The 25,399-nt window shown below is 45.6% G+C and overlaps 1 protein-coding gene across 4 annotated transcripts; it reads right to left on the bottom strand.

Annotated features, from left to right (window-relative positions):
• Positions 1-420: 420 nt before the first annotated feature.
• On the bottom strand, positions 421-25,399 carry golga4 (golgin A4). 4 transcript variants are annotated; one of them, XM_084470730.1, is made up of 25 exons: positions 25,206-25,399; positions 24,410-24,487; positions 22,301-22,402; positions 20,030-20,098; positions 19,525-19,860; positions 18,865-18,912; positions 18,716-18,772; positions 17,784-17,882; positions 16,930-17,080; positions 16,361-16,551; positions 14,169-14,252; positions 13,675-13,822; positions 13,405-13,583; positions 12,906-13,004; positions 12,653-12,808; positions 8,634-12,484; positions 8,411-8,532; positions 7,866-7,996; positions 6,944-7,033; positions 5,521-5,541; positions 5,234-5,302; positions 4,290-4,365; positions 2,381-2,478; positions 1,549-1,635; positions 421-1,023 (listed from the first exon to the last, which is right to left on the bottom strand). In XM_084470730.1, exons 1-25 carry the CDS (start codon positions 25,284-25,286, stop codon positions 1,009-1,011), a joined length of 6,438 nt encoding a protein of 2,145 aa, XP_084326856.1. In that variant the 5' UTR covers positions 25,287-25,399; the 3' UTR covers positions 421-1,008. The 4 variants fall into 4 exon arrangements, with proteins under 4 accessions (XP_084326856.1, XP_084326855.1, XP_084326853.1 ...); XM_084470729.1 differs by lacking the exon at positions 22,301-22,402; XM_084470727.1 differs by lacking the exons at positions 24,410-24,487; positions 25,206-25,399 and having other exon boundaries at positions 22,301-23,183.

Here is a 25,399-nt window from a genome sequence, read left to right as displayed (position 1 = left end):
CAGGCCGAGGGAGCTCTACTGCCCTCTATCGGTGGTCGTTGAGTTCAGAAATGTTGTTGCGGTTTTTGGATAAACCACATTACACTTTCAGTGCAACTCGGATTGTTGACCAGTTGACGCCAACTTTAAAACATGACCCTGAACAAAAGGTGATGTTGACACGTTCTGTTTTGACAGTTGAGTGGCTTTCGACTGCTGGATTCATTTTTATTGCAATGGCATATCATATACTCATAACTCAAACAGGACACAGTCAAATCCATTTATAAAAGGGTACTTATAAAGTGTGTAGTGCGAAACACAAGACAGCATAAACACATGACAAAAGTGAACTATAAATAGGATTTAATTTGTTTTCCTGGAAATGTATAGCAAGTCATATTGTGTACAGATTAACCATTATAGTACAATTTATGACAATTCTTTTTTGGGGGGGGGTTACTTGTCAGTTTTCCACAATATATAAAGTATAGAAAAGCAGTGGTAAACAAACAAGGTAATAGGTGCCAGTATGTCTTAATGTGGTGCGAGAGCACAGTTAAAGGGTCATTACAGTTTTACAGAGGAAGTGATGCAGACACACAAACACATACGAATAAAATCAACTGACCATCAGCATCAATACATGATATGGATTATTGCACAAGCCATTCATTATAAACACACATCTAAATAAAAAGAAAACCATAAACCCTTGTCTAAAAAATAAATCAAACAAAATATCACAATGTGTAAATTAACAACCGCTATTTTCAGCAGAAATCTAGATTCATGGAAGATTCTCGTACATATTATTTAAATTCCTTTATAACTTAAACATAAAGCTACACACACCATAGATGCCCCAGAATTGCACACGTCACATGCACGCACGCACACGCACACACACACACACACACACAAACAAACTTAAAATGTGAATGGGAGAAGGGCTTGATTAGGTCTCTGGCAGTCTTGCCCTTCAGCAGCAGTGTAATTCTATCCCTCAAGAGCACTCTGTGTTAACACTCATCGAAGCCAAGGCTGTGGGGAAAGGAAACACAGACAGTAGATTACTTAATACAGTAGAGTTTACGCTGTTCGTTACCCTATTAAGAGAAAGGTCAATTTAAAAGTAGAGCCCAGACATATTAACACGTTGATATCAGTGGCTAACCTTTCTGTTACACTCCACACCTCCGAGCTCATTTGTGTTTTGTCTCTTTTGTCTATTTGTTGTCCTCATTTTGATTGCCAAGTGAGAAAGTGCTGAGCCTTACACATTAGTGTAAGTGTGTGTGTCTGTTGCGTGATAACCTTTCCGTGATCTGTAAGTGCGTCGGCAGACGTGTATAACATTAAATGTGTATAAAGTTATATCTAGTAAATATCATTTTAATAACTAAGAAAACGTGGCTGATATGAACTATCAGTTTCATTAGCATAAACACACAATTCCTCATAATCCCTTTGTTATATCTATTCAGGGACAATGGTACCGTTCATGTATGGTGACACAGGCACATGAACCACATGAACCACACATGAGAACGGAGAAAAGCTGCTTACAAGTGCTTTGGATTCCTCTTTGTCCAGAACGCTCTGTACTTGGTCTGGCGGGAACTTCAGCACGGAAGTGAGGACTTTGGCCATCGTCTGTCACAAGGGAATGAAATTAGACAACGCCATTAATTTTTATCTGCATTAAAAACATATCGATAAATTCCACCAAATGGGACACGCGTGAACGCTGTTCATTTATATGACGACAGTTTATCATCATGACGGGCTCGGGCCCCACCGTGAACTCCTACCCCTGGACACCAGCAGGGCCAATCAAACCACGCATGTTGTAAGACACTTAACAGAACGAGGCACAGAAAGGGCCTTATCATCGGTGTAATCAGATCCAGCCCTATCTGCCAGGCTGCATGCGTTCCCCCCATAAATACGAGGGTAATGAGAAGCAGGACTGCGGCTCTACGGACCCTAGCCGCTCCTCTCACACTAAACAACGGGCCCAGAGTCCTAAAACGGCACGGCTACATCATGTGAGACGTATGTGCTCCCAGGCAGCCTGGGAGACATCCTCCCACACGGGAGGCCTGCCACAGCGCCATAAAGAACCACTGTTTAGTACCGGGTCCTGGAGCGTCCTGCTGGCTTCAGGACCCCGAGGTCTCCGTTTCAACAGTGCGGCTAATTAAGGAAGCCCCTGTTAATTGGACCCGGCCAAAATACACACAATGACTTTTATACGGCTTCCTGAGCGCTGCAGTCGTCGCCCGCCCCCCCACCAACCTTCCAGGTGTGGGAAGATATATAGACCGACTGGAGGCTGACTCTGTAACACTGGACTGCGTGTTGTTTTTGGTGACTTTAGTGCCAGTGGATCACCCACCTTGGTTTCCCGGCCCATCATGTACTCAAACAGAACCTTCCTCAGGTACTCAAACTCAGTGGGTTCCGACAGAGCGTCGGTACTGCTGTATCCCGGGTCTGGAGAGAGAAGGACACAGGAAAAATACTTGAGTTTGCTACCAAGCCGAGCATCAAATCATAAATCAAACAATGCAAGAAGTCTATAATACATGACGTTCAAATACAAGGCAACATGAACCATCTGTGGTAGAACACAATACAACATAGGGATGGCTTTGTGTAGAACGTGGTTTCCATCATCGTATTAACACTTCGTACAGGAGGGTTAAAGCTAAACTCCACCAGACACATTCTGGCCATAGCCTTGCTCGATGGCATCATGTTTGTGTTAGCAACTCTAAAAAGGCGGAAACACTTCCAGCACAGCCATGGGTTGCAATGAATTACTGACTATAACCACAGGAAAGAATGGCCATTCTCAGCATGGGGATGCTAGTAAGAAACATTTTATACGCATTACCTCCTGCGGCCTTATGTCATTATCCTGAAACAATAATCATTAAAACACCACAACGGGGAAAACGCAGCGCAATTTAGATAGGGGTCGGTAATATAGCAGCCAGGAGCCTGGGATTCTTCCACTGGCCCTGTCCTCATTAAAGGCTTAATATAGATGGAGACGGAAGCTACTGGATAACCGACTGCTGGCCTGCCGGTGTGTCTGGAAGACACATCTAGGAGAGAGGCTCTGGATGTGAGTGGGGGCGTGCGAGCATGGGATGAGTGTTGAGCGTGGAGAGTGAGCCAGCGACAGGTAGACAGGCACAGCGGAAGGGGGAATCCAAAACAGGGCTTTGATGCACAGGCGTGAAGGAACAGGATGGGAGGGGGGGGGGGGGGTGCCAATAAAAAACCCTGCCCTTTGACCTTTCAGGCCAGGGGGCCAACCACGCTGAGTCCACGACCCCCTCCAATCCACACGACCCCCTCCCATCCACACTATTCCCCCCTACTCTCCCCCCACGTACTGGGCGGAAGAGCCGGACATGCAGCCAGATATCAGAGTCTCCGGTCTCCACCAGATAGCACAGTATGCTCGTCCTCACTATGACAGAAAGGGTGTTTGGAGGAAAGTATGCTATACGTTGACATCCCACAGACTCGAGAACAGCGAGGTTCCACAGATAAGAGGAAAGGGAGGCATGCTACTGGTCCTGGGATGGGAGATTGTGCGGAGGCCGCGATACAATGGTCGAAGATTTAGGGAAGGAAGGAAGGGAAACACATGTGTGCTCGCGTGGTTTTGTGTGGGAAATGCAAGACCGCAAGCTGCAAAAGCCATTAAATCCTGGGATGACCTCCCTTACCCGCCACCCCATCTCCCCCACCCCACACACACACACATATACACACACACTTCAACATTTGCCAGCAGATTCTCTTTATTACACCAGAAGGAAAGCTCCATGGAGAAGGCTAGAACCTGGTCCACTCTACAACCCACACACAGACAGACACAGACACAGACACAGACACACACACACACACTTAATGCAGGCCGTTTTGATCCATGGGCAAGTTGCATGCGTGCAGCAGTCCCAGCAGATTGATGGTGCACAGCGAACCGAGAGCACAGCAGTGGCCATATATGGGCCATCCATATATTAAAAATGAAATAAGTTTACACCCAGCTGAGACTACGGCACCGCTCCAATGACCAATTTGATCCTTCTCTTGAAGTGGGAAAGGCCAAGAGGAATGAAGGAACCATAACTCAGAGCTTGAAAGCACATTGGTCATTTTTAGATTTTGTGAGCCAGACTTGCGTTGCACAGTAATCAGTGCTGTGCCTCTCGTGAGGTTAAGCCAGAAATGGCAGGGATGAAGAGGAACAGGTAGAGACATGGACTTTTGCTGTTGAATCGTACCTTTGCAGGGGCTTCCCAGATGAGAAACTACAGCCTTTTTGTGGAGACATCTCATCGTGTCCTCAAGCGAGTGGATCTGGGGGGGGGGGGGGGAAATGCAGACGTACAGAATTTATTGAAAGCACACCAGTTTAAAAGCTTTTACCATAAATCGTCCTCTCAAACATCGATCCGACAAAATGAAACGCGAATGTTGCAATCAAAGCTCTTCGTGATCTAAGTTCGATTTGGTCCAGAAAAACACACAATGTATGGTGAAACGCGGAAGGACCAAAGGAAGTGGAAGTTTAGCTGATGTGTCTGCGATGGGAGACAGTATTTCACTGCTGGTCTAACACAGGGGACTAATTGTGAGAAAGGCGATGTGTGTGAGAAAAAACCCTGGGATGGGGCAGCTTAACTGTTTATAAGGTTAAGACAAAATGTAAACAGATGTGCTGAACAATGTAGCAATGGAGCCATAGTTAACTCATAGCTGGAGGACAGCACAGTAAATACAGTGAAAGGGATTCGGGCTGCACAGAGCAGGGGAGGGAGGGAGGGAGAGAGAGCGAGAGAGAGTGAGAGAAATATAAACATGACTTGTTTGGTCACATTTTCTTTCACCTGAGGTCGTATTTTAAACTTTTTCTACCAACCCTCAAGAGTGAAAGTGAAGAGAGAAAAAGCCAGAAAAAAAAAAAGAACGAAAAAGAGACAGACAGCCAGTGAACAAGAGAGATATGGTGCTCGTCAGCGAGAGCACGACTGAACTGGGGAAAGCTAAGAGAGACAGCGACAGGGGAAGAGAGATAAAAACAGCGAGACGCAGAGTGACAGCGAGACGCAGACAGCGAGGAAGGGAGCAAGTGAGAGACAGACCGACAGACCACAGACAGAGGGATGAAGGGAGAGGAGGAGGAGAAGGAGAGCGATGGGGGGGGGGGGGGGTGATGGAGACTCACTCGGTCAACAAACTCCTGCTCCTTCAGCCTCGCCTCGCTCAACAGAGTGTTCCTCTCAGCCAGCTGAGCCTGCGGCCGGTGGGGATGACCGGGACAGCACAAACAAACACCGTTAAGAGTGGAGCACTTGAAAGGGGATGATGCAGGACCGATACGTCCATTACGACACACAATGGGCCCATTGATGCTGCTGGGTCACCAAACGGCCGCTGATAAAGTGGTGATGCAAGCATGGAAGTGTCTGGTTACAGAGACGGAGAGGCTGATATCAAGGCCAAGATGCTCACCTGCAGTTCTTCGATGCCCATCTGAAACAAGGAAAGGGAAGATGTTTATTGGTTGGGTCACTTAATGGAAATATTGAGTCTGGTATGGGTTTATGGGTTTGATACATTTGGCAGCTTTTGGTTCCTAATTCTGCAATGGCACGTTTTTAACACCAAGCTTTAATTGACCCTAATTGGTACGACCACACAATCACATTTATCATTTTTACGGGAATAACACCACATAATTATGAGGTGGAATATAAATGGCTATAAATTAGGGCAAGAATCTTAACGATCATTGCCCTAATCAGAAGAGAGTCCAGCCAACGGATGCTAAGCAGTAACCAAACTAGAGTCTAACCACACAAACACGGGAGTACAGACACCCAATCTTCACGCTGTATATTCAACGCAGTCTCCTGAGCATGTGGCCTCTGGTCTACAGAGGGAATATTTGTGAGACCCTGAGCGAGAGGAGGCCTCTCAGAGCATAAAACCCGCAGTATCCCCCCATGAAGTGATTACATCACCTGAATAACATGCAGTGAAGGACTGCTAGGACTCCCTGCGAATCGGTGTCTTGGAGTTTAAGCATCGCCTATATATTACAGATACGTTGAACAGATATGTATATTTATATCTGCGACGGGGTCTCCAGAGCTCCACGCCAGCTGGGTAACGAGCGACCTGGCCCGCGACCCAGAGAGCAGAGCACGCATGGGAACCGTCCCGGTGAGTATAAATCCTAGAGGTTGGCGGGTCGGCACCGCCGCCGATAATTGGTAACAGGGATCCAGGCTAACCAGAGCCCCGCAGCCGCCCGTGTTCCAGTAAGAGCATTCCAGACTGATTCGAGCGACCCTCGGAGCATCCGGCGTGCGCTGGACAGACGCCCGCACCACTGGGGAGGAGGGAGAGGGGAGAGAGAGAGAGGGAGAGAAGAGAGCCGGATCCTTGCTGGAGGAGGAGGCAGCAGACGAAACGTCAAACGGAAACCTCCAGAAGGAATCTTTCAATTACGACGCGGGAAAAGGGAGGGCAGAGCGGGGGAGAGCGGATCTGAAGACCTGCTGAACCTGTTGGAACTGAAACCGTCGAATGTCCAAATAATAGGGCGTCTTGAGGGACGTCGGAGAATGCGAGATGGAACGAACACTGCTGTGTGTAGGAATGGCTGTCCGAATACCTAATGGATCCGTCAGACTTTGTATGGCTTACAGACTAAGGCTCTGAGTGAGCAGAGAGGGGACAGACGTGCTGCGATTCCATCTTCACGTGGACACCCTGGTCATGACTTTAACAGAAGCCGACAGTTAATATAGCAACAGCCCCTGGCCTGCTTTTTCTCAGAAAGTCAATTGTTGAACAGAATCACCACCACGGACGATGGCTATGGGCAGTTGGCACGTGAACCTGTGGGGTCAAAGGTCAAACGAGGTACCTCAGAATCAGCCCCACCGACCCTTGCTTGCAGGTCCTCCAGCTCTTTCTGGACTTGCCACACTCGATCCCCCATTTCCTCCTCTCGACTCTAAGGGGGGTGCGGGGGGGGAGAAAACAGCATAAACATGGCTGAGTCACTACCGGTGTGTCATCGGAGAATCACTGCCCAAGTATTCGGATTATTGCCCAATTCGTTCTTTTAGACCTCCAAGCTTCCATTTGTTTAGAAGAGAGTTTCAAACAAAGACAGCTTAAGCTGCCAACTGTGTTCCTGAGGCATACAATGTAGGCTTCAGAAGACCAGAATAGAAATAGGTCAAATTGTTAATGAACGATTATACTACAGTCTTATTGAATTCTTCATCCTGATTTGTAAATAAAATTTCAAGGGTGTTCATTAAATTTTTGTTCACGTGGCTTTTAACAGTCCTGAATCCAAAAAAAACAACAAAAAAAATTCAAATATAACTATTGACCAGAGAGTTCCTTGACAATGCAAAAACAATATGCTCAAATTACCGTCGAATAATTTAATTTCAGCAGATTTAAGTGAATAAAAAGGCAATAAAGTCACAGATTAAAATAACATATCTAATCATGTCTCTAACTTCTTTCCAATGCACTTACTAGTCAGTCAGTTTGTGTGTGTGTGCGTGGGCCTGTGTGGGTGCGTGCGTGGGCCTGTGTGGGTGTGTGCGTGCGGGCGTGTGTGTGTGTGCGGGCGTGCGCGGGTACGTGTACATGTGAGAGAAGGTTCATATTGATATTAGGCCTAAATTATCTTCACAGGCACAAATAGTACAAATTATCGACTGTGTGTGATTGCCGTTAAATGAAGTGTTCAATTCCTAACGTAAACATAATTATACATGTTCATATATATATATGTGTACGTATATATAAATAAATAGGTGCAGTACCTGTAAAACCTGCTCATATTTCTGAACAGTTCTCTGCAGGTCGTCGTCCTTCTGGGCCACCAGCTTATGAAGCTGGCTGACTTCTTCGCGGTTGCAGGTAATTAGCTCAGCTTCCACACACTGAGCCTTCCCTGGAAAGAAGCCAAGAGGATCCGGTCTTAGCATAGAGAAACATTGCATTCATTATCCTGACCCACTAGAAAAGAAGAACGGACCGCTTCCAAACGACATGGTTATTCGGATTGTGATTTCCTAATTTCTCATTCATCATGGTTTGTTTATTTAGTTCTACACGATAGTCTAGGATGAAAGAGATTAGATCCAACCGACTGTTGAACATCAACGTTAACCAAAATGCGGCAGTGAGTAGTGTGGTTGAAGACGCGCATTACTTAGTAATTATTACTAATTATAATGTGTGCATACATACATTCTTGGTAATCACAGCCTATTAGAGCAATCACTGCATACCAAACTATATTGTTTTTACAGTATAACATAACGCTACTATTTTTTGTGAATGAAGTACTACACTGCAGGCTTACCAATGGTCTCCTTTACTGTCAGTTCAATCTCCTTCTCCTTCAGGGCCATTTGTGTGTTGAAGTCCCTCATGAGCTGCTTCAGAGCAGAGTTTTGCTTCATTTCCAGATCTTCCAACTCCAACCTGGAACAGAACGATCACACGAATACAGCCAGGATTCTCTTAAAACCAGATGAGGGGATTTTCTTTTGTTAATATGGACATGCATTTCCACCCAGACTTACTTCAAATTCTTGTCGCTCTCCTCCGCCAGCTCCTTCTTGAGGTGGTCGAGATCCTGCTCGTGCTCCCTCCTCAGTGACCGGAAGTCTTTCTGCAACCTGGTGAAGTCTTTCTGGATCTTCAGTTTCTCGTTCTTGATCTCACTCAGCTTCTCCTTCAGGGACTCCAGAGACTCCCCGTCTTCACCTCTCTGGTCTAACTTCGCCGGTCTCGGCGTCTGCACTGTGCTGCTTTGTTCCATCCTCACCACATCCTCCTGCTGCACCAGCGTCTGCTTCTCCAAGGTAACCATGGCGACGGGCTGTTGTTCAAGCCGAGCTTCTCTCTCGAGGAGCTCTTCTTTCAGATGACCTATTTCGGCAACAAGGTTTCGATTCTGCTCCTCTGCTTCGTGAAGCCTTTCTCCGAGTTCTTCTAGTTTAGAGGGGGTTGCATCCACCTTGGCATCGGGAGCATGCGTTTCACCTCTCTGAAGTAACGAGATCTTCTCCTCGTATACGTGCTTCAACTCCTCTAAAGACTTTTCCTTGTCCAGCCTCTGGTCGCTCAGAGTCTCTTCCAGGTGTTTCTCGTGATCTTCTTTAAGCTTTCCGAGTGCGTCCTCAAGGTTTCTTCCCTGCTCTTGTAAGGTCTCTGTGTGCCGCTTGTTTCCCGCTTCCCTTTCATTGATTTCCTCTAAGCTTGACTTCAAAGACTGAACCATCTGCTCTTTTTCTTCAAGCTGTGATGTTAACTGTTTCTTAAGCTGACTCATTTTCTGCTCGGCCTTCTTTTTGAGGTCCGCCATTTTCTTCGCACTCTCCGCAGACAGCCTCTGCTCAGTGTCCTTCAGGCTTTCCTCCTTGCTCTTCTGCATTTCGCTTCTCATCTTCTCAAACTCTGTCCGTTGAGCCTCAAGCTCAGATTTACAAGTGTGGTTCTCCTTCTCCAGGATGTGCAGCTTGCCCTCCGTCTCTTGGAACAAACAACTGTTATGGGTGAACTGCTCCTGTATCTGCTGTAGCTGTTCTGTGAACTCTCTTTTCTCGCTTTCCCGGTCACTGAGCTGCTGCTTGAGGTCCGCCGAGAGTTGCTCACACTCTTTTGTCTTTGAGGCCGACTGGTCTTGAAGCTCGCAGAGTCTGCTGTTGCAGCTCTCCAGCTCGGAGGCTAGTGCACTGACCCTCTGCTCCTTCTCGCTCAGGGCCTGGTCCATCTCAGACTTGCTGATGGACTGATTGTCGATATTCGCAGTCAAACGCTGCAGCGCCTCGTTCTTCTCGGAGATCTCTCGCTCCAGGTCCCGCAGCCGGTCCTGCAGAGACGCGACGGTGTTGTGGTTCTGTGTGAACTTGGACTCTGCCTTGTTCTTGAACTCAGACAGGCTGTTCCTGAGTGTGTCCGCCTGCTCCACTGCAGACTTCTTCTCCTGCTCAAGTCTCTCAATGGTCTCCCTCATGTTAGCAACGATCTGCTGACTCTCCTCTTTGCACCGCTGGTTCTGTAGATTTATGGCTTCCTCCTTCTCCATGACACTACCTGCTACCTGACTTTTTAAGGTATCAATGATGCTTTCCAAGTTGCTGATATGCAACACATTTGCGCTCATGTTTTCTGCTATTGTTTTGTTTTCTTCGCTGAGCTTTTCAATTCTGAGGACGTCTTCTGAAATGGACTGAGAATGGCCCTCCGCTTCCTTCAGCAGACGGTCCCTCTCATTGGTTAAGGCTTCAATATGCTCTGCCTGAGCACCAAGCTGAGCGGTCAACTGTTCAATTGAACTGCATAGATTCATGTTCTCCGCCGTCTGCTTGCAGAGCTTCTCCTCTAAAGTGCAAATTGTATCCAATTTAGTGAGGATAACATTTTTTAGCTCCCCCACCCTTTTCTGGTTACACAGAACTTGGTCTTTCAGCTTGGTCACCCTAGAATCAACTCTTCCATAGAGCTCAGTGGAACCACTCTCAACCTTTGACTGAACCTCCCTACAGTAGTGCTCCATTTGATTGGTGATTACCAGTAACTGCTTCTGGAAATCACCTTCCTTTGCTTGGAGTTGAAGAGCACTCTCCTCAAGTTTCCTCTGCAAGTCTTCACCATGCTTGCTTTTGGAAGTTTTAAGAGATTTAAGCTTGCCTTCGCTAGCGTCCAATTTTTTGGATAAAGCCTTCAACTTATTCTTGCTCTCTTCCTCTGTGCTACTCAGCTGATCTTGGAGACCATTTTGCTCAATCAGAGCCTGATTTAGGTTCCTTTCCATGGACTCAATTTGCTCCTTAAGCAAAGCCTCACTCTGGGACAAACCCTCAAGCTTAGCTGCTGCTTCCTTAAGCTCCACTTGGAGTTTCTGCACAGTGGTCTCTCTAATTGCCAGTTCTTCTTTAAACTTGTTTATCTCAAGCACTGCTTGGTCCTTCTCTACCCTGCTAGTACTTAGCTGATTGGATGCGTCTTCCAATTCCACGGCCTTCTCCTGCATTACATGCAAGTGTTTCTCAGCAATATCCTCTTCCTGTTGTCTTAACTTCTCTTGCCAGCGATGTTCCAAATCCTCAACTTCCTGCTTATGGGCTTTATGCAGTTTCTCCAGCTCCTCCTTGTGGTTGGTCTGTAACTCTGACATTGCACTGCTGAGACCGTGGGAACTTTTCTGGGCCATCTCCAGGATTTTATCTCTGACTTGCTGCTCTTTCTGCTGGAGCTCCTCCTCCTTCTTGGCCAGTTCTTTCTTCATAGACTCCTCTTTTTCCTCAAGTCTTTTCTTGAATTTCTCCTGCATCTCTTTGGCCTTCTGTTTAATCTTGTCCATCTTGGTTTCCTGTGTCTTGAGCTTACCTTCCATCTCTTTTACTGTGCTTGCAATCTTCTCTGCGTGGGTAGCCTTTTCATCATCCAGCCCTTTCCTCAACCGCTGTTCCTCTACGTGCCTGACGGCAACTTCCTCAATGTGCAATTTCTCCTTCTCAGAGAGTTCTTTCTTGGTCTGTTGCAACTGTTCCTCCATTTCCTCAAGGTCCTTCAACTTCCGCTGAAGGGACTCCTCGTTTTTCTTCAAATCTGCTTGTGCAACCTCCAGCTTGTGCTCCAACTGTTTCAACTGCTTCTTGCACTGAACTAGATCCTTGGTAATCTTGCTTAGATTAGCATTAGAGTCCACCAAGCTCTCCTTCGCAGACTGAGCTTGTGATAGACTGCTTCTCAACTCTTCCATTTCACTTGACTTCATATTCAGGTCTTGCAGAGCAGTCTCAGATTTTTCTTTCAGTGTTTTTTCTACAAGGATGCGTTCCTCAAGTTCTCTTTGTTTCTCTTCCACAACCATTTTCAAGTTGTTCAGCTCCTCCTTTAGTGTTTTTTCCATCCCGCCAAGTGACTGTTCATGCTGCTGCATGATGTCTGCCATCTCTGCTTTGTGCTTTGCTTCCTCCTCTTGTAGTCTCTGCTCCATGGCTTGCTGAGTTGAACCAACAGAACCATCCAGTGCTGCAAGCTTCTCTTCCAGAAGCTGCTTAACCCCCAACGCCTCAGAGAGCTCAGAAGACAGAGACTCAAGCTCTGATTGCTTCGCATCCAATTTCTCCAAGGTTTTCTGGTTCATGTCTTCCACATGGGCATGGAACTGGAGTTCTTTATCTTTCAAGATCTCCTCTACTTTGAGGCTGTGGTTTTGCTTCAGCTTCTCCAGAGCGGCGTTGTGCTGCTGCGTTAAGGTGTCAGTGTGCTTCTCTAGCTGTTCCCGTTGCTTCGCCTTTAATGCAGACATGTGCTCCTTGTGTTTGGCTCTCAGTTCTTTCATCTGCTTGGAGAAATCATTGGACTGACTCGATCCATCTTCTGAACTCTTTTCCAGCGTGCTCTCCAGCTCCAGTATTCTCTGCAATCGATAGATATTTGTATTAGTAACAATGGATTGTAAATAATCGTGTTGATGTTATATTGCTAATGGAGGTTAAAAATAGAGACACAATGTGATCTCAGCCTCCCCCGTAAATCATTCTACATTCAACCATGGGACTGAAACAGCCCTAGGAAAGAGCCTCACAGTTCTGGCAGCTTCCAGCTCCAACTGTGTCTCTTTGACTTTGTTCTCAGCCTCCGTCTTCTGGGCTGTCATCTGCAGTCCTGCATCCTCCAGCGCAAGAGTAGATTGCTGTTCCCTCTCCTTGGCAGCCTGGGAAAACTCCTCTTTGCATTGCTCCTAAAACAAAGTCTAATTTTAGAACCATGGATACTATAAATCATACTTCAAATCATACAAAAAAGATGTGTGTAAGAGGAGAAGGATAAGGACTTACCACAGCTTGGTTAATTCGAGCCGTTAGTTCATGCTCTTTGGCAGCAAGCAGTTCATTGTGTTGTTTTTCCATATTGGCAACCGTGTCCTCAGATGATTTCTACAACATTTGAGTCAGAGGAATAAATCAACCGTTGAACATAAGACTGTGACTGTACAGATCTTGTGCACTTCCGCTAAATAGATCATGCAGAATAACTTTCACATTCAGAACATGGCTAATAGAATTTTCATGCTAATTAAGATATTATCTGTCATGAGTTTACGAGGAAAACAGAATCCATGTACAGCTCGAAGGATATTTTTCCTGGTCGTTCAGTGGAGTATATTTACACTTTGTAGATTGTCATCTCCAAATAACAATTATATTGTTTATATAAACTAATATCTTGTGTGTAAATAATGAAATCCACAGTGTTAATGAGTGTTTTCATAGCTTTCGAAAAATATGGTCTCATTCCATTCTTCAAAAATCTCGGACACAAAATCTGCAGTCTGACCTTCATGATGGAGACGACCTCTTGCTTGACCCTGGAGAGTTCCTGCTGCAAACTCTTCCTCTCCTCCTCACCCTCCCGCTCCACCTCCTTCACCTGCTCCTCCAGCTGAACCTGCAGCTGCTTCCTGGCTTCCTCGGCCCGCTGAGCGATGCCCAACGCCCTCTCCAGCTCTTCAAACGCTACACAACAAATCAAATCGCAATATATATATAAACAACCCTACCATCGACAACACTCCCCATGCATAGTTGAGACCGGTTCCCATTGTACCTGACTTCTCATTCTTCTCCTTCTGCTCCTGCAGCTCCTCCTTCTGGGAGGTAACCTGCTGTATCCTGGTACGAAGCTGGGCGATCTCGTCCTCTTTCATCTCCAGCGTCTCATGCATCTGACGCTTGGTCTCAGCGATCACCATGCCCTTAAAAGACACCGTTTTTAGTTTATACTACGGAGGAAAAGTGTGGACATATATAGATAGAGGGTGTCGTCTCTACATTGAAGGCCCTAAATCAAGCCGTTGGTTTTTAACAGCCGTGGACGTTTGGAGGGGCTCTCCACATTCCTCGGAGTGACCTCAAGAGCCGACCCCTCTGTCGACGGAGCAGGGGGGGTTAAAGTTTACCAGCCTTGACCAGGGAACTTCAAGGCCGCTGACCCCTCTACTCGCTGGCAGAACGAAAACATGGCCGTATATCACAAGCAGAGGGGGAGCGGGACAGTCCATCAAGATGTGGCCGAGGCTCGGAGGAGCTCCGCTCGCTCACCTTGTCCTGCTCCAGCTGCTCGATGAGGTTCTTGGCATCCCGCAGCTGGGTGATCAGCTTCGTCTTCTCTGTAGTGTGCAGCTCCTAGGAAAACAAATAAAATCTTTTGAAAAGGAGAGTGGTTGTCCTCCTCACTTGTAAGGCGCTTTGCATCAAAGCAACGTAAAATGGCCGGCTTAAAGTATAAGGGAAATTTGTTAAAAATACAAACCAACAGATTATGATATAACAGTAACACATTGTCTTTACTTGTATGCTTGGGGATTATATCAAAATGAGAGACTTTGTACACCAGCCGGGCAGCCCAACCCACAAGCCTATGATCGCAAGCGTCGACAGAAAACCCCAAACAGCACACAATGCGACCCAAATTACAGCCCAGGTTCGCACCCACGGCCCGCAGTGGCTACGCCTCTGCACCACTTCCGCTTTACTCGTGGTCAGCGGAGGAAATACCGGCCCCACTGCATCGCCTAGCTGTTTGATCTATGACTCCAATGACGCGTGTAACGAATGCGTTGCAGTTTAAAAGTGCAACTTTCCTCATAAGGTGCAATTGGTTAGGATTCATAAAGTTTTTTGTGAACTGTTTAATAAGCATTACTGAATAGAACCACCAACGCTGGAGTGAACTGCTCTAGACGGGAGACCACACTCAATCAATTACAAATTCTCTAAGGTGAGGGGGGGCCTGCAGACAGGTCTGTTATGAGCTGTATTTCACTGAGACCGCAGCTTAGCGGAGAGTGACACCAGGACACCTCGATGCTGCTACGGAGGGCTAAGTGCCTGTTAACCACTGCTACACTATCCCCAGACAGCTCAACATCCCAAACACATATAAGGTATGCAGATGTGTACACAGGAGGCGCCCGCTAATGATCCAAATGAAGTGAGCTTCCAGATGCTGTGAAGCATCACCAAGGCACGCAGATAAACCACTGGAATCTGGCAAACGTTTCTATAAGCAGTGTTGTGTGGGTATAATGTTTGTGTGTCGAAGGAAATGGAGTTTTCGAGTCATGTCACGTCGACATGACCTTTGCTGCTGGAGCCGAGGCCAGGGTATCTTGAGCCAATGAGAAACACAACGTTTCACACAGCGCCGCAAATTCAGTGACATTTTCAGCCGACCGTGACCACCAGGGTGGATGAGCGGGAGCGGAGCTGTCCTCTTTTCCTAAAGACGTTAGGAAAATATGTTTTTCCTAAAGATGTGTGGCACCCCCTATTCCAGCCCCGTTATAATCAATCGCCTGCAAACACAACACCACCAGCGTCAACCTCTAGCACCCTGCGGTCTAGGAATACATTTCCTTGAGAACTAATAGTGTGACACTTGCATGAGAGAATATTGAGTGTAAATTGATGAAAATGGCCCTCAAGTCTAATCATCAAGAAGCCACGGAGGGGTGCTCGGTCTATATTAGTAGTATAGTATAAATTATATTGTTGGCTTGATAGCATAATTGCTGTAGTCATATTTTGGCCAAATTGTGATATCTAACCTAACTCTACTCTCCTAATTCTGCTGATTCACTGTGGCTATATCCTAAGCCAATCAGAGTGCTTTTTACATTCCATAATCACCATCTGCCCAAGTCATCTATTTGACTTAGGTGTAAAAAAAAAAAAAAAAAAAAAAAAAAAAGTATAAATTAAGCCAACGGTGGCCATACCTTCATCTTCTCCTGCCAGCCACCTCACTATACCTTCATCTTCTCCTGCCTCCTCACTATACCTTCATCTTCTCCTGCCAGCCACCTCACTATACCTTCATCTTCTCCAGCCTCCTCACTATACCTTCATCTTCTCCTGCCAGCCACCTCACTATACCTTCATCTTCTCCAGCCACCTCACTATACCTTCATCTTCTCCTGCCAGCCACCTCACTATACCTTCATCTTCTCCAGCCACCTCACTATACCTTCATCTTCTCCAGCCACCTCACTATACCTTCATCTTCTCCAGCCTCCTCACTATACCTTCATCTTCTCCAGCCTCCTCACTATACCTTCATCTTCTCCAGCCACCACACTATACCTTCATCTTCTCCAGCCTCCTCACTATACCTTCATCTTCTCCAGCCTCCTCACTATACCTTCATCTTCTCCTGCCAGCCACCTCACTATACCTTCATCTTCTCCAGCCACCTCACTATACCTTCATCTTCTCCAGCCACCTCACTATACCTTCATCTTCTCCAGCTCCTGCAGCCTGAGCTGCAGCTGCTCCTGCAGGGTCTCGTTCTCGCTGCCCAGCTGGGCGCTGCGCTCCTTGTGGGTCCGCAGTAGCTCCTTGCACTTGAGCAGCAGGTTCTCCTGCCTGGTCACCCTCTTCTTGAGCACCTCCATCACCCGGGCTGAGTCACCGCTGCCCTCTTCTGGTCGGGAGAAGTAACGCAGCAACACAATTTGTCATTGGGATGAAGATCATGCAGGTCTTAACAGAATGGATGGAGGTCACCGTTTTTTTCGTTGCATAACAAACTGCAGATTGGTTTTAAAATGATAAAAATGAATAACCCAATCTGTTTGTTATGAACACAGTTAACATAATATCAATATTAAATCATATATTATAATTTGATCTTTATGGATGTTTATGCCTGTGCTCTCAAATCCTTATTTTAATTGCTTGTTCAAACAGTCCTTCCTCTGAAGAAATCCTTCACTTTGGATCAAGCTAGCGCTTCTCCCTTCGTGGATCGATGCGAGTCGACTCATCGAATCCCCTCTGATCTAATCAAACGCCCGCTGACCGTTGCCGACGGCCCCCTCTGCGTCCGTGTCCTTGGTGGGAGTCCGCAGTGCGGCGCTGGAGTTGGCAGCGTCTTCAGACACAGACACCGCCTCTTCGGAGGGCACGGCGAGGTCGGTGACCCCCTTGAGTCTCTTCTTCATCAGGGCCACCTGATAGGAAAGCAACACAGTGAGCAACACAGTGAGTGACCAGGCACCAGAGTTCTCCCCTACCTACTGCCACTGAGTTATATGAACGCGCCATTTCCTCCTGGGGCCAGTCCAGGACCAGCACAAGATAATGTTACGCACATATTGATGCTTCACAGAAGCACATTTACACTTCACACATATTCATGGGGGCTGCAGGATTGCATAGTTAAAGTGGCAATCTCCAAAATCTCCAAAAATGCTCATTTAAATAAATGTCAGTTGAGTCACGTTCTACCTACGTGGTGCTTGAACCTGTGGCCCACTGACGCAAGCCCTTGAATTTGCAGCAGAATGAGTGTTATGAACTGGGTGTAGATTGGAGTTTTTCCTGCTATGCGTTAAAATCACGAGAAGCGCAGTTAGTGATGCGTTTACCATCAGCCAACAATAGTTGTTCCGCCAGAGTGGGACAAGAGCAAACACAATAGATTCGCTCTTCAACTCACTGTTTTTCTACACCATATGAGGCGCAAAAGAGGTTGAAACAAAGATCTTCGAGCTTGCCACTTTAACAGGTTCGGGGTTCCTGGGTTTAATAACCTGACTACGATTTGGTTTTAGTTCCATTAGGAGGTTGAGATATATGCAGAAATACAACAAGGTCAACCTGTCAACACATTCATCAGACTGGTTTCCAAGGTATGAGCCCATGAGAACCGACCTGGGTTTGGAGCACCGTGATCATCTGGTCCTTCTCCTCCAGGGTGGCATCAAACTCCTCCTGCAGGTGCTTCTTGGCCAGCTGGTCCATTTGAAGCTCCTAAGCGGACAATTCAACAGATTCAAACAGAACACAATTGGTTGTGATTACATGAAAGTGAAACTCAAAGGGAATTAATTATACACAAACATTTGAATTATAGCAAAAATGAGTCTAGCGTTGTGGCCATCCACTATGTGTGCTTATACTGCACAAATAAATCAATAACCATTTGATTAGACAATTACCAATTAAACAATGGGATTTTCCTAGGAAGTTTAAGTCGAATAAACATCCAAATGGGTAGCATGACCTGTTAAACCGACCTAGATCTCTCGTCTGTTTATCTGAGTGTGTTTACGCTTTACTCTAATTGAGAGCACTGAAATTGTGCATGACCCAGATACTCATATTGAACATTGAGTGCATGTACACACACACACACTGAGGTAAACAAGAGCATCAATGGTGCACTACTTTACCTCAAGTTAAACCTGCACTATTAAATGTTTAAAAAAGGAGTTTGTTCTTTGAACAGTAACTGAAATGAAGATTGTGCAATAACAAAACAAAGCAATCCACAAATCAATAGACTCTGCCTGTCTGCAGGCCTTCTATTTCGATGTGAACTAATGAACCTGCCAGTGGGGGAGAATCTTGGCTGCAGAGATAGAAGTGCTTTGAGCCCATTAGGACTCATCACATTTATAAACAAAAATTGGACTTTACTGCATATAGTTTCACGCAGCTGGGTGATTTTGATGTTCACTTTTGCATCCCTTTCCCTGCGGTATTTATAGTACATCTTTGACAGCAGCTCCTCCTTTCACAGACCCACAAAAGGCCAACATAAGATCTGGATGCGGGGTAACAAAGGAAACTCTTGGACCTACCTCCCTGAGCTCTCCTATCCGTCGCAGTGATTTGTCTTGACTCTGACTTAGGATCACCTGGGGTGCGAGAATAAAGAACAGTGTCTCAGTTAACGGGTTGACAATCCTCTCCATCCTCTCAAAAACCTGTGTAATCCTGTTCAGCTTACCTGGCTTTTCTCTTTGTCCCGCTGCACGGTCCGATAGGCCGTCACAAGCTGGGCGGAGAAGATGCAGGAGATAAATAGCCATATCACACATGTGTGCAGTGAGAGAGAACGTGGCGGCTTACTCCCACGCTAATGGAACGTCAAGAACCAGAAGAGAGATGCAAATACCTCAAGCCGGTGGGTCTTCCCGGAATGAAACGTCAAGATACGTCTTATTATTATAATTTTTACTATTAATAGTATTGTTAGGATTGCGCAATAGGGACCACAATGGAAGTAAGCCTTCAGGGTTTATTGTGTCATCCATGACTATTTATGTATTTTAATGTATGACATAGAGTGCTGTTCATATTTTATATCAAAATGGTCAAATAAATTCAATCAATTTTTTTTTTTGGTTGTTTTGTTTTTCTGTGTATATACTGAGTGTGTGTTGTTTATGTGCATGCATGTAGGCCTATGTATGCAGAAATGCATGTATGTACGCATGTGTTTGTGTTGGTGGAGGGAAGAGATATACGGACATCTGTGCAGTTTGTTGATTGTTGTATAGCAATCCCCCCCCCAAAAAAAGATACAAAAGAGACCTCCAGCTGGGGGTCTTCACGGAACGAAACGTCAAGATGGTGGTGAGGCAGTGATCCTCCGTGCGAGCCTCACCTCTGAATACTTCCCCCTGTAGTTGCCCAGGCTCCGCTCCGCCCTGTGCAGGCGGTGCAGCAGCTGCTCCCTGGAGAGCGCCTCCACGTTCCCCGGGGAGTCCTCCGCCTCGCTCTCCACGTCCGACGAGGGGTCGTACCCGGGGGTGGCGGGGGGCTCCGCCTCCCCCACCATGGTGAGGGACTCCCGGGAGGCGCTGCGGCCCAGGCTCTCCTTGGACGGAGAGCGGAAGAGGCCCTCCGCCCGACTGGCCCCGCTGCGGAACAGCGACTCCACCGAGGGCACCTTCAGCTGCAGCTTCTGGGCGAACGTCTGGGGCTCCTCTCCCCGCCGAGGCTGGAAGAGGGAGAGGCCGCAGCACGGAAAGACTTACAATATCGCTCCCGACACGGCCCAATAAAACGTTACCCAAGAAGAGGGACGGCAAGAAACAAATTAATGTAAAAAGTTTAAGAAAACATTGGAAAAGAACACTACTACTGGGTGGAAGGGAAATTAAACTTGCCTGCGGAGAAGCACTTCCATCTCCATTAATACTACCTCTGGGGGACCTGGACACTGCGCCGGAGAACCCCTGCAAGATAACAGCACAGAGCATGAGGGAGAGCCGCGCCGGATGCCCTGACCCTTCAGACAGTTAGTGAGTCCACACCCAGCGTGCTACTCCCTGATTACTTTGGAGGGAGCAATATTAGAATTGCTCACAGCAATGCAGGCAGCAATGGGATCCCTCATGCAACTTGGAAAAAAACAGAGGGGTTAAATACACAAAACGGAAGGCATCTCTCCGGTACATTACAACGAAAAAGGGGTTAAAACGTAGTCTACGTAACAGCCACAAAGACGGAAAAAACAAAATGTAAAAAGAAGTTTAAATTGTCAATTAGAAGAGCCGGAGTTTGAATTGTCAGTTATGGGCAGAGCCACAAGCATCTGTGTTAAAACAGCAGCACAGAGCCCTAGTATGCTGAAAGAGTGTGGACTTTAGGCCAGCTTTGTGGGTTAATATTACTGGTAAGAAGCAGGTTCAGAGAAAGCTTGTTTTTCCTACGTCCAACACCATGCTTGTTCAGAGTCATTTACTTCATGTTTATCGTTGTAGGATGTCAGCTGAAAAGCTTAGCCGGGATAAGGCCCTGATATACAGGTTACTGTTTACTTAAGACTAGTTGGTAAATCGTGTGCTAAGATATCATTTAACAGTTTGTTCGTCCCCAGAGGAGTGAGCAGCGAATCAGATCCGCGTCACTTTTAAGCTACACAATTTAGTTTACATTGTACCTTTACTTACCAGCATATACAAAGGAAAAAGAAAGAAAGTTCATTACTAATATTAATACCAATATTGATTAGGGTTTTTCATTTTACATCAATAAAGAATTACTTAAATAAAGATTTTTTTCTTTTCATTTGTACCTGAATAGAAAAAATATAATACGAGAGAGAAACCAGTATTTGAAGGAAGTTGAGGAACATTTTTTTTTCTTTATGGAGAAGAAGCTCATGTTTCTTGGGCCCTGGGCAAGCGGTATGCTAAATTGATTAGCATGCTATTTTTAACCAAATCTATTTGTAAGGATTTTTGCTTTTCAGAAATATAATTAAGATGGCATTATGATAAGATTAAGGTGAAACATGATAAACATGACAAAACTCATTTTCGAGGAATAAGTGGTAATCACTTGATATTGAGATAGCAACAGGAGACACATTACTGTCTGAACAGGTGACCTCCAGATTGCACGAAAATGTTTAGCGGTAGTTGGGAAGCACTGTTCTCCTTTGTAGATAATATTCTCTAAGAACAGTCCAAGGGTAAAATCAATGCAGAGGCACAATTACGCACTATAGTTTAGAAGAAGATAAGATGATTGATTGGCCTTTGCTTCCAGAATGGTGCATAAAATGCTGATAAGCTGTGGTTTGTCTTCCCAGTTGATTGTACTAATTCAGTTTTTAAAGACTACCAGAACTTTAGTGCCGACTTTAGTGCCGACTGTTAGGTATGAGACACTTCATTAGCACTTCGAGACTTTATTAAATAACTGTTGTGCCACAAAAATAATATTTGTTTTTCGATTCTGTTGATCCTTACCTTTTGTGACTATTGAGTTTTTCTAGTCTATTACATTATTCAAATGGGCTTTCTAAATGCAATCATCAATGAACACTCTGGTTTCATAATAAGGGTTCTATGACAATATACAACAAGGTACACGGTTTGTTTATTTGGGAAAACAGGACAGAAATAACCCTTGTCCCATTGAACCACAACTTGTGAAATACAAACACAAATCCCAAATGAACAAACACGTGGGGATGGGAGACCACATCAGTTCAAATAACGAATAAGGGATTCTGGGAATTTTAAAACGCAGGCATCTAAAGTCTAAAAGGACCTCTAAGGGAGAAAGCATACATCGCTGTAACAGATCAGAACCAAGTCAAATGGAAGGGGTGTAAACCGGCATGAGGTAAAGGCCAAAAGCTTCTATCCCACAATACAAACCATGAATCCCCATTGGATGCAATGTTAGCCTACGACTGAGATGCCTTCAGGTTACTAAGGATAGTCCATAGGAAACGGGATTAAAAGAGAGAGCAGGGTGCAAACAGCCCTCACTGGAGCTACGTGGGTACCAGTCTTCTACCTACTCCCCGGAGGAGGCACAGAGATGCAAGGAGGGAAGAGAGGAGGTGGACGGGAGAAGGACGGGGGGGGGGGGGGGGGGGGGTACGAGGAGGGAGGAGGAAGCAGGGAGTGAGAACAACTCACCACACTGGCTACCTGGGCCGTTTTGGGTCGTTTTGAATGGTCCAGAGCAAAGATAGTATACTCAGAGAGAAAGGCGGGTTCGGCTATCATCCCGGCCAGCGCCTGAACCCGCCAGTGCAGTAACAAGACAGAAGGTATGGAGGGGAGGAGAGGGAGACAGAGAGCAATGACAAAATAACACCATGAGTGCAAAACAGTGCTGGGGGACCGTCTGGCCAGACTGCCTGGAAAATCCCGTCGGGAGAGACTGGCCAGAGAGACGAAGATGAATAGACTCGTAACGAGTCTGAGAGATAGAGACGGACAAAAGGACAGAGCATGTGAAGTAGAGAAAGGGGGCAAGAGGTGAGGAAACTGATCGTCATTGGACGCCATGGGCGGGCCGTTAGCCTCCCTGTCTAGTCCCAAGCCAAGGTAGTAACAGCTCAAACAAGCCAGACTGGTTTCTGTTGTTATCAGACAATATTAATGTAACGAGGAGACTGTTCCAGGGAAGCCAAAGGGCGTGAAACTGTTAATAAAATAAAATAAAATAAAAGGTGTGATGGTGGAAGAACTTCAGAGTGAGAATGGGGAGAGCTGTACATTATGAAGAGCTTACGCGCTTTCACAAGGTAAAAGGGAGAGGTGATCCTGTACTGTAGCCTAGTAAGGCGGTGCAAAGTGTTGATGGGCAAAATTTGCCCAACAACACTGTACCTACACATGTTATGAGATCAGTATAGTATTGAAAAGAAAACAACGGATGATTGTGTTTTAAAGTATTTTTTTTAACGTTTAAAGTATCAAAACGATAACCACAGGGAATTTTACACAATATCGATCAATATAATGATATTCGTTCATGATACTCGTGAATTCAAAATAACATTACCAACCGTCTAACAGAGTATATTGACACAAAATTCTACCAAAACCAGTTATTTTTCCTCAGATGTTTGAGACCTCATACTTTGATTATTTTATAGGCATATCTTGCTTCACTACAAGTCGATATCTTCATTCAAAGACAATAAACGATATTTTTAACGAATTATTGCCTGGGCCTGCAGTCCACGGCCATAAAACAATTATTCCTAAATAAATAATGGTCAATATAAAGCCTGTGCAATGGCACAAAGATCAAACAACCACACAAGCTCAGTCTTCTAAATAACCTAAAGAAACCCTAAAGATCTTCCACATAATGACAGCAAGTTACAGGCATCACTGTAGCCAAATTGAATAAAGGTTCATTGCTTCCAGTATGTAATGGTAAATGTTTCATAGCCTGTGCCCCTCCATTAAGAAGGTTCACTAGTGGGGAACGCTGTAAAGAGGAAGCATCAATAATTCAGAAACATGCTGTAGTATGTCCGACATTTTCCCAACAAAATGACTTTCTTTGTTCCCAGGAAGGGATATCTGGCTCTGGAAAAATTGTTTGGCCAAAGGATAAAATCGAATTGATGTTTTAAATAGAACCAGGGGATAAAAACATGATGTACCATTAGCCGCTGTTAGATGTTTTACTTATTGAACCATATTATTTTTAATCCATTAGTGTAATATAACACATTACACTCAGGGATATTAGTTTGATTATGACATTGGAAACTGTGAAAAAGCAGAGCAGTAATGTGTAAGCACACAATATATTAGAGTAATATTAAATATGAATATGAATGAAAATAGAAGAGTTGGATTGTAGTCCTGCTGTCATAACCAACCTTTAAACCCCTGAACACTGGAATATCCAAAGCCCCCTGTAGCATTATTTTCTCAATAAACCAGCTTTGGAGGTAAAGAATAATATGATCTTGAACAGAATGCATTTAAGGTTGAAAGACTTTCAACTTAATAAGCCACCATAGGCTGCCTTGAAATGTTTTTTTTATTTAGTTGAATGTAATGCTTTATTTTAACTCATGACTAATGGTGGAACACAGTTAAATAAAAAAGGGGTGCCAAGCCAAGACAGTCTTTAAGATCTGGCAGATTTTCCAGAGCAGGCAGAGGTTTCATCCGTCTACATAATGCAGTGGGGTTAGGGGAGGAATGATTCACCTTTGCAGACAGCCTGGAATATGAACAGAATTAGAATTAAGCTTGAGTTAAACTGTGCTGTACCTCTCTGTCACTTGGAGAGGGTGAGCCATCCTGTTGAAAGGAGGGGGTGTGGCTGCTACGCCTCTCTCCAGGTCCCGCCTGTAATGACAATGCGAGATGACATATCAGCCAAAATACCGTGCATGCTTATGCTTACACACTCCTACAAGGCTTTTGCGCACACACCCACCCACACCCACACACGGTATTTGAGACACCTTGAGTTTGAATGAATGTTCAACTAAGCATCTTTGTCTTTCATGTATCAATATCGGTTTAGCATTGTTAATCAACAACCAATACTGTGTTAATTGGAAAACCGGTCACAATAAACACCTCAAGTTTAAAATAAAATAGCAAGCATATGCTTCAGCCGACACCCACAGCATCCAAGACAGTCCCACGTCACACTTTCGATTTGATGACAGCAGGACATAGCTCAAGAAAAATCGGTCTATATCGAACATAAGATGCAATACAAATTAAGGCATAGGTGCCTTTTTGATCGGTCCATACAGTTCCGGGTGGACTTCAGCAGCAGCTGAGGACAGCAGTGGTCAGCTATGTTTGGAAGCTAACCGATGAGCTAGATAGCAGCTAGGCATGTTACATGACGTACTACTAACTATGTTCTTTAACAGTGTACGACATTGTCAACTAACTAATGTCATTTCATCGTCGCCTTATTTTAGGGCCCGGTCATCGTTGGGTATCCTGGTCCCAGAGGAACATTCCCGAGGCTATGGAGGAGCCAGCAGAGCAGTGGTTAGCTCGCAGCTAGCTAGCTAGCTAGCTACCAGAATCACAACAACCCGACCTGCTGGGCCTGGAGTGGTGACTGCGCGTTCCTCTGCGGAGACTGCTCCTCGTTGATCTTCTGCTTGAGCTTTTTAAACATGGCTCCACGCCGGTGTAGCTATTATTCGCTCGGTAGCACGTAACTACTTCGCAGTGTGTGTGTGTGTGTGTGTGTGTGTGTGTGTGATGTTCCCTTTGACATCCAAGACCGTC

This window comes from Micromesistius poutassou, assembly GCF_964030765.1.
Source record: "Micromesistius poutassou genome assembly, chromosome: 7".
NCBI lineage: Eukaryota > Metazoa > Chordata > Actinopteri > Gadiformes > Gadidae > Micromesistius > Micromesistius poutassou.
This window is presented reverse-complemented; position numbering and strand designations above follow the sequence as displayed.